At 40.8% G+C, this 13,423-nt stretch overlaps 1 protein-coding gene across 8 annotated transcripts in view; it reads right to left on the reverse strand.

Annotated features, from left to right (window-relative positions):
- The window catches only part of ADGRG6 (adhesion G protein-coupled receptor G6), a 257,956-nt gene that overhangs the window by 9,969 nt on the left and 234,564 nt on the right, over nucleotides 1-13,423 (reverse strand). For 6 of the 8 annotated variants that reach the window (XM_040350904.1, XM_040350899.1, XM_040350898.1 and 3 more), the window contains 3 exons: nucleotides 9,995-10,278; nucleotides 5,277-5,378; nucleotides 3,089-3,244 (listed from right to left, as the gene is read on the reverse strand). In XM_040350904.1, the coding sequence (XP_040206838.1) occupies nucleotides 3,089-3,244; nucleotides 5,277-5,378; nucleotides 9,995-10,278 (542 nt within the window). Of the gene's footprint in view, nucleotides 1-878; nucleotides 943-3,088; nucleotides 3,245-5,276; nucleotides 5,379-9,994; nucleotides 10,279-13,423 lie in introns of all 8 variants that reach the window. The other 2 variants (XR_005748733.1, XM_040350900.1) reach the window with 2 other exon arrangements.

The raw sequence follows: 13,423 nt of genomic DNA on the forward strand, positions 1-13,423 counted from the left end.
CATGTGAAATGCGTACAGACTGAGACAACTAAGAATGCTCTGCCAATTTGTTGTTAGGTGAAATAATAATTCAGACTTGTTTTTATTAAACAGTATTGGATATGTATGTTTTTTCAATGCTTTTTAATTGATGTAATTTAATAAAATTTGATCTTTTTTAACTATCAATGTGTAACCCTTGGGCCCCTAAAAGTCCATCTGTTACTCAATTCTCATGTAATAGTGATGTGGTGCCTTATTATACCCAACACAACTCACTGCCAAGAATTAATGATAAATCTAAATAATCCTGATCACCCTATTTCATCTTTGGGAAATACACACACATAAATAATGCCAGCACATGAAAATCTAAGATGTGTACATTGATGCATGTGTAAGATTGCCTATATATTGCTATGAGGAATAACATGAAAAGGAACCATCAAAGCTTGATCCTTGTGTGAACAAAATTGCTAAAAACTATTTATGTACTGGCACAGATTATTTACTTGTTGCAGCATTTTACTAAAAAAGGGTCATAACCTCCACATCCTCTTATACATATTGAATATACTCATTAATTCAAAAGGCCCCAAGCATCAGTGCAACATTTTCATTACCTAATACATCATGCATGTAGCAGAGGTTATAGGCATACAGAATTCAAAAAGCACTCAAAAGAAGACCAGCAATTTGCCACCTTGCATAATTCCCAATTGACACAAGCAGTAAAGAAAGGGGAAATATGGAGTTCCAGAAATGAAGAAACAAGCACCATTGTCATAAGATGAAGTAGCAGAATGATGAGAGATTTTGATTAGAATGGTTTCTTCCATTGTATGACCTCATGCAGAAGTACCCAGCCCATTTGATGAAAGGTCATGCATCCAACCAACCTTACGGGAACATTTACCTGGATGGTTCCACCTCGGCTTAGGGGATGCTCTTAGAAGCCATTATCTATGCCATAAACATGGAATGTTTGGTCAGTTGTGTAAGTGACATAAACGTTAGTGTAAACCACAAGGTGTAAAATAAGTAAATAGGATAACGATTTATATTATTTGTTATTTCCTTTCCTTATATTTATTATACGTTATATTTCACTGAAATCTGTTGATTACATTTAAAGCAGACCTTCCATGAAAAAGGATGGTCTGCTCTTCTCACATTGCCCCACCAACCCCCTGAAAAAAACATGTAGATAACCCTGTGTGGAAAAAAAAATGCTTGTGAAAACAAAACAAAACACTAATGCCACCGTGCATCACCACCTCTGCCCAGTAAAGTTAGGCACTCAAACTCCTGGGAGAATGCACTCAAGCCTATTAGAGGGGCATATTCTTGCAGGATTTGAAGCATTCTATCTTCCATAGAAGGTACTGATGTTGTACTGTGACATAACCCATGCCTCCCAGAGGCCGGGGGCCTGGTATATTTTTTTTTTTACTCAAAGTTTCCTTTTTCACAGTTTTTTAAACTATATGTGTATGGGGCATGGGACTGTGAGTAAAGCTAACTATCAATTATTCAGAAAGCTGCTAATTTATTAGAAATTCATCCTCTATCACGCCACCCGATGGACTGAAAACAGAAAAAAAAAAGCTGCAACAGCTCTGCCTCCATGGGAGGCTCCCACCGAGTGACGCTTCTTCTCGGTGACAGCTGTTATATAGCTGAAGGCGGGGCCACCCATTGACATAAACGTGTGACCCCACCCGTTTACATCACCGGGTGGCCCCACCCTCAGCTATATAACAGCTGTCACTTGGAAGAAGCATCATTTGGCAGGATCCTCCCATGGAGGCGGAGCTGTTGCGGCTTTTTTATTTGGCTTGCTGGGCGGCATGATAGAAGATGAATGTACATCATGGGACATTTTTATTTTTTTATTTTTTAATAAAAGGAGTTGTCCCGAAGTGTCTCCTGTCTTTTTTTTACTATTTTTGACATTTTTTTGTGAAATGGTAGGGGTTCAATGTACCCCTTACCAATTCACATGGGGGGAGGCTGGGATCTGGGGGGGATCTGGGGGCCCCCTTGTTAAAAGGGGCTTCCAGATTCCGATAAGCCCCCACCTGCAGACCCCCACAACTCCCGGGCAAGGGTTGTGGGGATTAGGCCCTTGTCCCCATCAACATGGGGGCAATGAATATTTCACTTTTATTGTTTCACTTTAAGCATTATTAAAATCACTGCTCCTGAAAAAACTGCCATTTTTAAAACTTTTTTTTCCATTGATACATGTCCCCTGGGGCAGGACCCTGGTCTCCAAACACTTTTTATGACAGTAACTTGCATATAAGCCTTTAAAATTAGCACTTTTGGTTTTTCATGTTAATGTCCCATAGACTTTTAAACTGTGTTTCGCAGCTTTCGAATGTGCCGTGAACACCGCATAATGTTTGCTGTTCGGCAAACACCCAATGTTCGACTTGAACATCGGGCTCATTCCTAAAAATTACCGAGCACAGCTGTATCTTCAGGAAACAAACATTATTTCTATAATGTTACATAGGTGTTAAGATGCAACATTAGTTAAGGATTTTTATAGTTGGTTGGTATGCAAGGTATCCTTAACAACTGCTAAGTAAACAATGTGATAAATTACTGTACATAGAAGTTTGGTTTCTGGTTAGATTATCACATAATAGGAAATGCTCACCGGAGATTAAAATGTTAGTCATCTCTACAAGTCAGGGGAGAAGAGAGACACATGAGGAAACAGTGTGGAGTCTGCCAACTCTAGTATATTGGTTGGGAAGAACAATAGTTTTCTAACCTGTCTGATTTCTAGGCCGCCCAACAGCTAGTCATATCTAAAACTACCTACATGCAAAAAAAAAATGTAAATAAAACAGCATATTTAGGTACAGTAACTGCCAGCACTTGTAATTCTTGTGGTTGGTAGACCTTAGTCTGATCAAATGTGCATGTTGCCCAGTATCATTTTCTTGTTCAGTAGTTTTATTTAACTGACAAATAGTGCTAAAATTGTTGTATATATTTTTTTTTATTATAAACTAAATACATTTTACATTTCTTTAATTATTCTTCTGTATTTTAAATAAAGATGTACATGCATTAAGAAAAAAAGGTAACTCACCAGTGCTACTGTTTCTTTTAAAGAAATGATTGGAATTTGACTTTGACTTGGATGTCCAGTATGTAGAATTTGAGCCTATTGAACTCGTGGAAAGGGATTTCCCTAGGTTATCTGAGCTGACCTTCTTTGTGTTATTAGTGGCTGTTTTACTCCAATCTGAAATGCAATAATGTGCAGGAATTATTGTTTAGGAAAAGGACATAAAAAAATTGTGCAAAACATTTACAGTACTCTATCATAAAGTACATGCAAAAAAAATGTAAAATACCATTTTAGTATTCATTTCGAATTTTCTGGCACTCCTCTGTAAAAGTACAGATAACTCAGAATTTAATATTTACGAAATTACCATTTTAGTGTATCATCAGCCATAACATTATAAAACTGGCATATTTTCGCTCCTTACACCAAAACATTTTTGTAGTTTGTAGATAGAATTTCTCAGAATCCCCCCTCAAGCCCTTTGTCTTTTCTCTGCTTCTGTAACTAGCCTTTCCTGATAGTATAAACGGAGCTTTTTCAGATGATCTGATGAGAGTTACACTTATAATCAGTTAGTTAAGATTATAGGCAATGTTTCAAGCTGTACTGCAGTATGTGTTTAGCTTTAATTTAGAAGCTGTATATCTATGCTAAGATGTTTTATTGCTATACTAGGACTTATATATCTATCGTAAATGTAGAACTTCTCAAAAAACTAAATTGAGCCAGTGAATTGAAGTAGCTTTTAGAGGACAACTAATAGCACATGGTATTCGAGCTAAAAGGGAAAAGAGGAAGGAACAATTGTAATAAAATACAATTTAAAAGAAATTTCAACTACCCCCACTCCTTCATGCTTATGCACAATTGTGAAAGCACATGTTGGCTCGGCACGCATATGTAAATGGTAACAAATCTGCATCTTGTTTTGGGGCGGGCCATAGGGTGACCACATTTCCAAACTACCATTCAGGGACCTTCCCAAAAATCAGCTTGTGCTGTAACGAATCACAGCACAGTGATTGGACACAAGAGGCGAGATTTATGATTTCTCCAATCACAAGCAGGGGTATGTGCTCCTCCAGGCATTCACAGCCAGGGCAAGTACTGTCAGTGAGTAAAGCAGTGATGTGGCGGCCATTTTTGGGGGCATCAGATTGACCTGGGGGGTAGCTGTGTCAGTTTCATTCTGGGACACTGTATTGTCCTGGAATGAAGGTACCCAGGACAGACCTGCAAAATGCGGGACTGTCCCGGGCAATCCGGGACACGTGATCACCCTAGCGGGCCAGGGGTGGGGTCAAGAGCATGGTTGAAGGGGGCCCTGTCAGCTAGGCCCCATGTTTTCTAACAGCGGCCCTGGTCATAGACATCTTTCAGGCCACGATAACTGGCAGGACCAGCTCCTGATGATGTGACCACTGTGACAGAATCGCTGATCCTTCCAGCCCCCTAGACGTTCTGAACTGTCTAAAGTGATGCCGGGACAGGCGAGATGGGGTTAATCCCATATGCTGTCATAATTCGCAATATGAAAGCAAAATTAGTTAAAGTTTTGTAAGGGGATCATATCTGAACATTGGGGTTTATTTACTAAAGTTGGCGAGTGCAAAATCAGGCTCACTTCTGCATAGAAACCAATCGCTTCTAATCTCAGCTTGCTTAATAAAGCTTTGGCAATAAAACCTGAAACCTGATTGGTTTCTATGCAGGCATGAGCCTGATTTTGCACTCGCCAGCTTTAGTAAATAAACCCCAATGTGTTAAGTGCTTCAATGCGGTGAACATATCATATGATAACATATATAAGTTGGGATCTAAAATGCACTGCTGCTCTACACTCACTACTGCCTAAACGTAGCAAGGACCATTGCTCCACCATAAACTGCAGCCATTAGAAATGTAGTATGGTGACAGTGTATATGTGGAAGATTTAGTTCTCTTTGATGACAGAATGAAAGCATATACAACATCCATCATTTAATCTCAAAAACAGGGCTACAATATGGAACACTCTTGCACCATGGTCCCTAAGCCTTGCTGTATAGTAGTAATAAAACCCTCCATATATGTAAACAATCTACCTTTTGTTTCATGTGCCTAGCTTTTCAGTTCAGATGCTGTGAATCCCACTACAGACATTAATTAATATTTGAGTAGTATGGATTTCATTCAATATGCATTTCAATAAATTATTAACGTTTACCTGAATTATCTGGCAGGCGAAGTTTCCCACAGCATAAGTGCCGCCTCCATTGTTTCTGTACATTTTCTTTCAATGCACAATGAAAGACAAAAATAAACAAACCTATAGAGAAAAACATGCAGGTTTTTTACAGTGTTTGAGGCTTTGTATTCATAATTCATTAAATACACAGAGATGTGTGAAAGCTTGGAGTTGGTAAGGTGTCATTTACATTCCCCATATCCCTTCACCAATTTTGCACATTGATTATTATATAATAACAATGGTTTCAGACATGCTCTAAAGCTGGCCACAGATAGATCAAAACTCAGCCGGTTCAGTAGGGACTGGCCGAATTTCGATTCATCGATGGCCTATCCTGTTTGAAAGCAGTCAATCTACTGATCGGCTTACTGAAAAAAACTTTAGTTCAAGCAGTGCTGCAGCTGGGGAGCTCCACTGTCAGAATACAATGACACGGCAGGGAGGATTCCCTCATCCACCTCAAATGTGTAGATGGGGAATCGGTTCAGTTTTTTTTATTCAGCCCGCTGGCTGAACGAAAAAAAAAAATAAGCCATGTATGGCTAGCTTAAGAAAGCATCATATAATAATAGCAACAATTTAGGTATATATCTAGATCATAATAGTTACTTGGCTAGACACATGACTCTAGATAACATGGATGGCTCTAAAGCCCCGTACACATGACCGAAATTTCCGATGGAAAAAGTCAGACTGACTTTTTCCATAGGAAATTCTGACTGTGTGTATACCCCATCGGAGAAATTCCATCGGAGTTTAAATATAGAACATGCTCTATTTTACTCCGATGGAATTCCGTCGGAATTCCGATGTGCTTTTGGCCGAGCAAAAGCCTGATCGTGTGTACGCGGCATAATAGAACATGGGTGATTATTTGATAGGAAAAGCATCTGTTTTCATTGTATTTGCCTTTATTGTATAAAATAGACATAACATTTTTAAGTAATTTAGAAGCTGGTTCAAGAAGAAAAAAAAAACAAATCTGTTTTCCAGCAGCTATAATGGCCACTGTCAACATAAAGAATCTTAGTCTATAATCAATGTAACATCAATGTAACACAGTGAAAACACTCCCAATTTTTGATCCTTGGTCCTTATCTATTTCCCGCAGCCCTGTCATTTGTCACTAACCTCACATCCACCTCCTACCATGGCTGAATATTTCCATGCCAACTGGTCACACCCAACACCAGTGCATATGATTTAGCATTATCTGGTCTACAGAAAAGAAAACTATTTAATTTGACATTGTGTGAGTCGCCAATGCTCTGTCTATTCTTTCAATTCTACAGGTAATGTACCTCCTTTTTCTCCACAATGCATGTAGAAGGAGCCCAGTGTGTGGTACCCCAATGGGGAGTAAGTGCACATGGAGACTGATGGGAATGCTGCACAATGTATTAGCACAAAGTTCCAACAAGTTGGCCAACAGGCTTAAACAATGCAACTGAACCCGCTACAGCAGAGTCTTACAGCAGGGCATATAACAACAGTCTCTCTCTCTACTGTAGAAGACACACTAGGCAGCTTACTGTACCGGGCAGCATCTGACCAAGGGGGAGGCTGTAGAGCAGTGTTGCGGTAGAAGCAACTGCAGCAGTAGAAGTTCCCACCCATGGACCAGGCTTGATGCCCTTATGCTGTCCCTCCTCCACTGCATTGCAATATTCCAAGTAACACACACCAAACAGAGACAGGTACAGATTGTTGATACATTTCACACAAGAATACTGTGCTTATTCATATTCATTCATGGGGTTATGAATAAGCACAGTATTCTTGTGTGAAAAGCGTCAACCATCTTTACCTGTCACTGTCTGGTGTGTGTCACGTTGGAATATTTCAATAAATGGACTCCGTTTCACAGAAGCGAGCCGGGGCTAGCACCCATACGTGGAGCTTAATCAGCCTAATCACTTTCTCCTGGAGCGGCGTCCTCCTTGTTTCCTCCTCCACTTGAACCTCTCCCTACTCTAGGCACTATCCCCCACAAGCAGGGTCCTGTCCCTAACCTAATGTAGATATTTGCCAGCACACCATGGAACGACGTAAATAGCGTCCACATGGATGATTTATTGCATGATCACAACAGAGAGTGCAACGTTTCGGAGTCACGTAGGACCCCTTCGTCAGGCATGTCCCTAACCTAACCACATGCAAAATGCATGCCAAGTGCAGTGAGCTAATAAATTTTATAAGCACTGCCCTCACTAAAGATGGCAGGTCGTCCAGAGTTGCAGTGTCCAATCAGACAGCTGGTACCCAGATGACACGTAATGAGGTTTCAAAGGAACAAAGTTCCTCTTTTACTCCAATACCTCTGAATCATCACTATAATACCCCACCACCTACAGACTGGAGGAAAAACTGGACCTGCCTACATGCAGACCAAACTGTCCAGCAAGACAGTGATAATGGTTGCAAAAAACCCTACAGTCTTAAAGCGGAGGTCCACCCATTTTTTTTTTAAAAGCCAGCAGCTACAAATACTGCAGCTGCTGACTTTTAAAAAATGGACACTTACCTGTCCAGCGTGCCCACGATGTCGGCACCTGAGGCCAAGCAATCGCTAGTCTCTCGGCTGCCTCCACCGCCATCCTTGGTGAGGGAATCAGGAAGTGAAACTTTGCGGCTTGACTGCCCAGTTCCCTACTGCGCATGTGCGAGCCGTGAGGTGTGCCCTCACTGGTCCCCGCTGTCTCCTGGGACCAGTGTGTTTCCCAGAAGACAGCGGGGGGTGACGCAAAGCGGTGAGACTCCCGCAGCAGTCTATTCCTGGAAGTGTGTACAAATACCTGTATTATGCAGGTATGTGCACCCCCCTCCCCTGTACGGTTCCAAATGTGACACCGGAGGGGGGAGGGTTACGAAAAGCGGAGGTTCACTTTTTGTGTGGACCCCTGCTTTAACTGCAGCAATACATATGTTTGATTCAATTTTTCAAAGTTCTCAAACAGTAATAAATGCCATAAAAGTTTAAATGTATGTATATGCAATGTATACAACCCTTTGGAAATACAAAATTAAATTTAACCAGGGCTGGATTTATACCTCCTGCACACCTAAGTCAAATGACGAGGAAAAAGAGAACTTGTTCACTGAAATGAATGCAATATATATATATATATATATATATATATATATATATATATTTTTTTTTTATGTAAAACCTTTATCCCCAAAAGGAAGACATTTTTTTTTCTGTAACGGATTATAAAGTAGTAGCTAGAATTCAGCTTCAATTGGTTAGCCAAGTCCATCTAAATCTGATAGTCTAAGCCTACCCACTTTCCAGATGGTCAATGCTGCCATCCAAAGGTGTCTGCTTTGCTACTTCATCCAGAATACAGGCACCTTCAGACAGGAAGTGTGTTACTGGCAGGATCACCAGGGGAAATAGGGTAAAACAAAGCCCAAAAAAGAATGGTAAGCTTAAAGGAGTTCTGCAAGCTAAAACTTTTAACCGCCGCTGTGCCCGGGCTGTAAAACTATACAAAATAAACTTTCACTTACCTGCCTACGATCCCCCGTTGTTCCGTTATCGCCGCCCGTGCTCCGGTTCCTGTCAGCTTCCTCTTCCTGCGGGTCGGTGACTCACCGTGCGCTCAGGCTATCAGCGGCCGCAGCAATGTCCCGCCGCGGCCGCTGATAGGCTGAGCGCACGGTGAGTCACCGACCCGCAGGAAGAGGAAGCTGACAGGAACCGGAGCACGGGCGGCGATAACGGAACAACGGGGGATCGTAGGCAGGTAAGTGAAAGTTTATTTTGTATAGTTTTACAGCCCGGGCACAGCGGGGGTTAAAAGTTTTAGCTTAGAGAACTCCTTTAAGAGCCAGTTCACACTGGGATCCGACTTCAAGTCGCCCCAAGTTGCTCCAAGTTGCGCGGTCGACAAAGTGAATGGGAGCCGTCTTAATGTACACTACTGTGGTCGCTCTGACTTCAGAAAAGGTTCCTGTACTACTTCAATCTGACTTCTAGGCGACTTGTAGGCAACTTGTACCCATTGATTTCATTGGAAGTCGCCTCAGAAGTCGGATCACTGTCTTAACTGAAGCAACAATACAGGAAGATAACAAACCCCTCCCTCCCTCCTCCCTCCCACAGAGCTGATTGTTGTTTGATTGGCCACTGGAAAGCCTCCTGTCCTGGAGGCGACTTAAAGTTGCCTTGTACTGTCCTGGAGGCAACTTGAAGTTGCCTTTTACGTTGCCTGATGATTCATACTCAAGTCATGTCCAAGTTGCCTCCCAAAGTCGTGTTGGAAGTCGTGTTGCCCCTGTGTGAATGGGCTTTTAATATATCAAATTTTTGTTTTGGGTTATAACACTGCTTTAAGTCATTTATTTCACCAACACAAAATCATAAACCATACAGGAAAGCAACAAAAAAGGACCTGGCTTGATGGTTCTGGTAGGATAGAAGTCTATTTTATTACAGTAGGAATTAATTACTGGAAGTAACACATGAAAGCAAGCTTGCTGCCCTAGGGCATGACCGATGTTGCTCTGTAAAAATCTGGATCTGACTATAAATCCTGTATAATAGTAAACATTATAATAACAATCCAAAATGAATGTGCTGTTAGCTAACACATAAGGAACTACATGCTAGCATTAAAACATATTTAGCCAATAGCAACAAAAATAATATATTTTTAATTTGTAAACTACTAAGCCAAGCCAAAATGTACCTTGCAAAGAGTTGAAAATAGTGAACAGATACAGGAAGGCAAGAGCAGCTTTGCCCCAGGCAAAGAAAGCAAATCCCCATGTCATTCCCAGCAGGAAGGTAAGACTGACAACACTGCGCAGGTTTCGCAAGACTTCCTCTCGGATGCTGCGATTAGTTCTCTTTCCATTTCTTCCACAAATCTGTACCATCACCACAATGAACATGGCTACATTCATCAGGAACATAACTCCAAAGTAGGCCACACAAGTCACATAAAAAACGGTATTGTCATTTATCCAGCAGCTGAAACAAAACAAAAGGCTTTAGTATTCTTTAATTTAATGTTTTACATATCATAAAATAAATGATTTGGGTTTTAGAGTTTACTTTGTGACTCAATTGCCAAGCAGAAGAATTAGGGCTGAAATATACTGAATATGCACAATAAATTCCTGCATTGTTTCTGTTCAGATATGAGCGTGTTCTGTATTGAGATATAAATATGCAATGTAAATAATTGTAGTTGTCTTTTCAAGCAAGGTGCAGTGTTTAGAAAAGCCATAATATTCTACAAATCCTTATGGCCCATACACACGATCCGAATATCGTACGACGGATCGTACGACTTTTTTCGCTTAATAGTCGCAAGTAAAATGAAATAGGTTATTAAAGTCACGAAAATTCTCGTACGACAGAAAAAAATAATCGGAAGTGATGTCATGTGTTGTAATGTATTTGTATTGTATTTTCGGACGACAACTATACTGACTAAACGATAATCGTACGATCTGACATCGTACGAGGAAAATTTTCATGCTTGTCCCATCGAATAATATCGGATGGACTGTCGTGATCGGCTCTCGAAAGTAGTGTACACACGATCCGAAAATCTTTGGATTCTTCCTCGGACGATCGTTTTCGTCCGATATTCGGATCGTGTGTATCGGCCATTAGGCTTTTATCAGAAAACCAAACCATCAATACATATAATGCCTCTGTGTACAAAAGGCACTGTATATCCATTTCGGCTCTCACACCTTTTTACCCCCTATGGACCAGACTATTTTTTACATTTCAGCTATGTGTCTGTTCATCAGTCTATAACTTTGTAATTACTTATGATAAAGAATTGATACATAGACCTGTTTTTCCCCCCCAAAAAAACAATCTTTCTTGTGACCCTAAAGTCCTCTGAGAATTTTTGAAATTTATTTGCATTTTAAGGGGAAAAAGATTAAAAAAATTATTTGAAATAAATATTCTGAACACCAATAATGTGAGGAACACATACATTTTATTCAGCTGCTTGTTCTATTTACTGCAACATTAAAATTAAAATTTTGGTACAGAGAATGTTAAAGTTATTTACAAAAGAAATAATGTATTTTATTTTATTTTTTGCATACATTTTTCTCATACTGCATTAGTAATTTATAGTTCTTACTGATTTAAAATAAAATATATATACCCTAAACCACATATTTTTAATACTAAATGCTTAAAGATAACAATGTACATATGAGCTTTATAAAAAAATGTTTCCAGCTATTTTTTTTAAATAGAAACAAGCATGAAAGATGAAAGTGTTAAATAGTGATTATACAGGTTGAAATGAAAGGTTTAAAGTGATTGTATAGTGATTTTTTTTAACTATTACCTACAGGTAAGCCTATAATAAGGCTTACCTGTAGGTAAAAAAAATCTCCTAAACCTTTATGGTTTAGGAGATATTCCCCTTGCAATGAGCCGCTGAATGCAGCGGCGCATGCACACAGGGGATTCTCGGCTTAAGGCCCGGCAGACGCCGGACCTTGTCGGAAAGAAGTCTCCCGCGCGCATTGCGCAGGAGTGACGACAACGTGGCTCCAGCCACTCACAGCGCTGGAGCTGCGATAACCGGGAGACACGCCCAAGATAGGCAACTGGGTATGTATGTACTTCAACTTGGTACAAAAATGAACCCAGGGAAACTGTTTTCTATCTACATATACGGTATATCATACTTGCAGCTATGTTTTCTAGTGTCAGAAAATGATTTCTAATCTTTAGTGCAGACACATTTGTAAATTACAATCAAAGAGCAAGGAACACGAACCAGGTTCAACCTCATATAATTAACAACATGTTTAAAGTGTTCACACTAGTTCACACTATTGAGTTTCTCCGCATCCAATTTGCATGTCAGGAGATTGTGTACGACTCTCTAAGGAGCAGATTCACACATCTCCAGGGCCGCTCCGGAGCAAATTGCAGAGGTCCTGTGCGTCTTTTGGTCCATTTCAGGTCCGAATTCTGACAAAAATTTGGACTGAGATCGGACCTGAAATAGTGAATAGGGATGCACTGGACTCCTGTTGTGAGCCGCTCCATGCAGCAGTGTGAACCCAGCCTTAGTTCACCTTAAAAAAATTGCCCTATGCAACTAAGGGGTATTAGTAGATAAAAAACAATCTACAGATTTTACCAAAGATGAATAAAGCCCTTGCTATAGGTCAGTGATATGCAATTAGCGGACCTCCAGCTGTTGCAGAACTACAAATCCCATGAGGCATAGCAAGACTCTGACAGCCACGAGCATGGCACCCAGAGGCAGAGGCATGATGGGACTTGTAGTTTTGCAACAGCTGGAGGTCCGCTAATTGCATATCCCTGCTATAGGTGTAGGCCATTTATGTACCCCATAAAGCCTGACTGGAATACTTCTAGGATATTGCTAAGAGAGGCCTAGCTCTTACTGCTCATCTTCACCATCGCAGGATTGAGCTTTTTCTCTGATTCAAACCACTTCTCGTACTATCTCTCTCCCCTGAGGCAAAAGCTCTGAGCTTAGCATTTGAGACCTCACTCCTGTGATGGTGAAGGTGAGCAGTAATGACTTAACATCCTAGCAATGTCCTGGGAGTATTCTAGTCAAGCTTCAGGAGGTACGTAAACGTCCTACACCTAAAGCAGGGGCAGTATTTAACTTTAGTCAAATGTGCACACTTTGGGCCAGATCCACATAGATCGGCACCGGCGCAGCGTATGTGAGATACGCTACACTGCTGTAACTTACTTTTGGCTGCTTTGAATCCTCAAAAAATTTGCGCCGTAAGTTACAGTGGCGTAGTGTATCTCTGGCGGCGGAATTCAAATTGGCGATTAGTGGGCGTGATTCATTTAAATGAAGCGCGTCCCCGCGCCGAATGAACTGCACATGCTCCATTTCAAAATTTCCCGCCGTGCATTGCGCGAAATGACGTCGCAAGGAGGTAATTTTTTAAACTTAGACGTGACTTACGTCCATCCCGATTCACGGACAACTTACGCAAGAAAAAAAAAATACCAGCTTTAACTATACGACGGAAAAAGCCGACTAGAGACGACGTAAGAGAATGCGACGGCCGCGCGTACGTTCGTGGATCGTCGGAAATAGCTTATTTGCATACCCGACGCGGAAAACGACGCG

This window comes from Rana temporaria, chromosome 4 (assembly GCF_905171775.1).
Source record: "Rana temporaria chromosome 4, aRanTem1.1, whole genome shotgun sequence".
NCBI classification, from domain to species: Eukaryota; Metazoa; Chordata; class Amphibia; order Anura; family Ranidae; genus Rana; species Rana temporaria.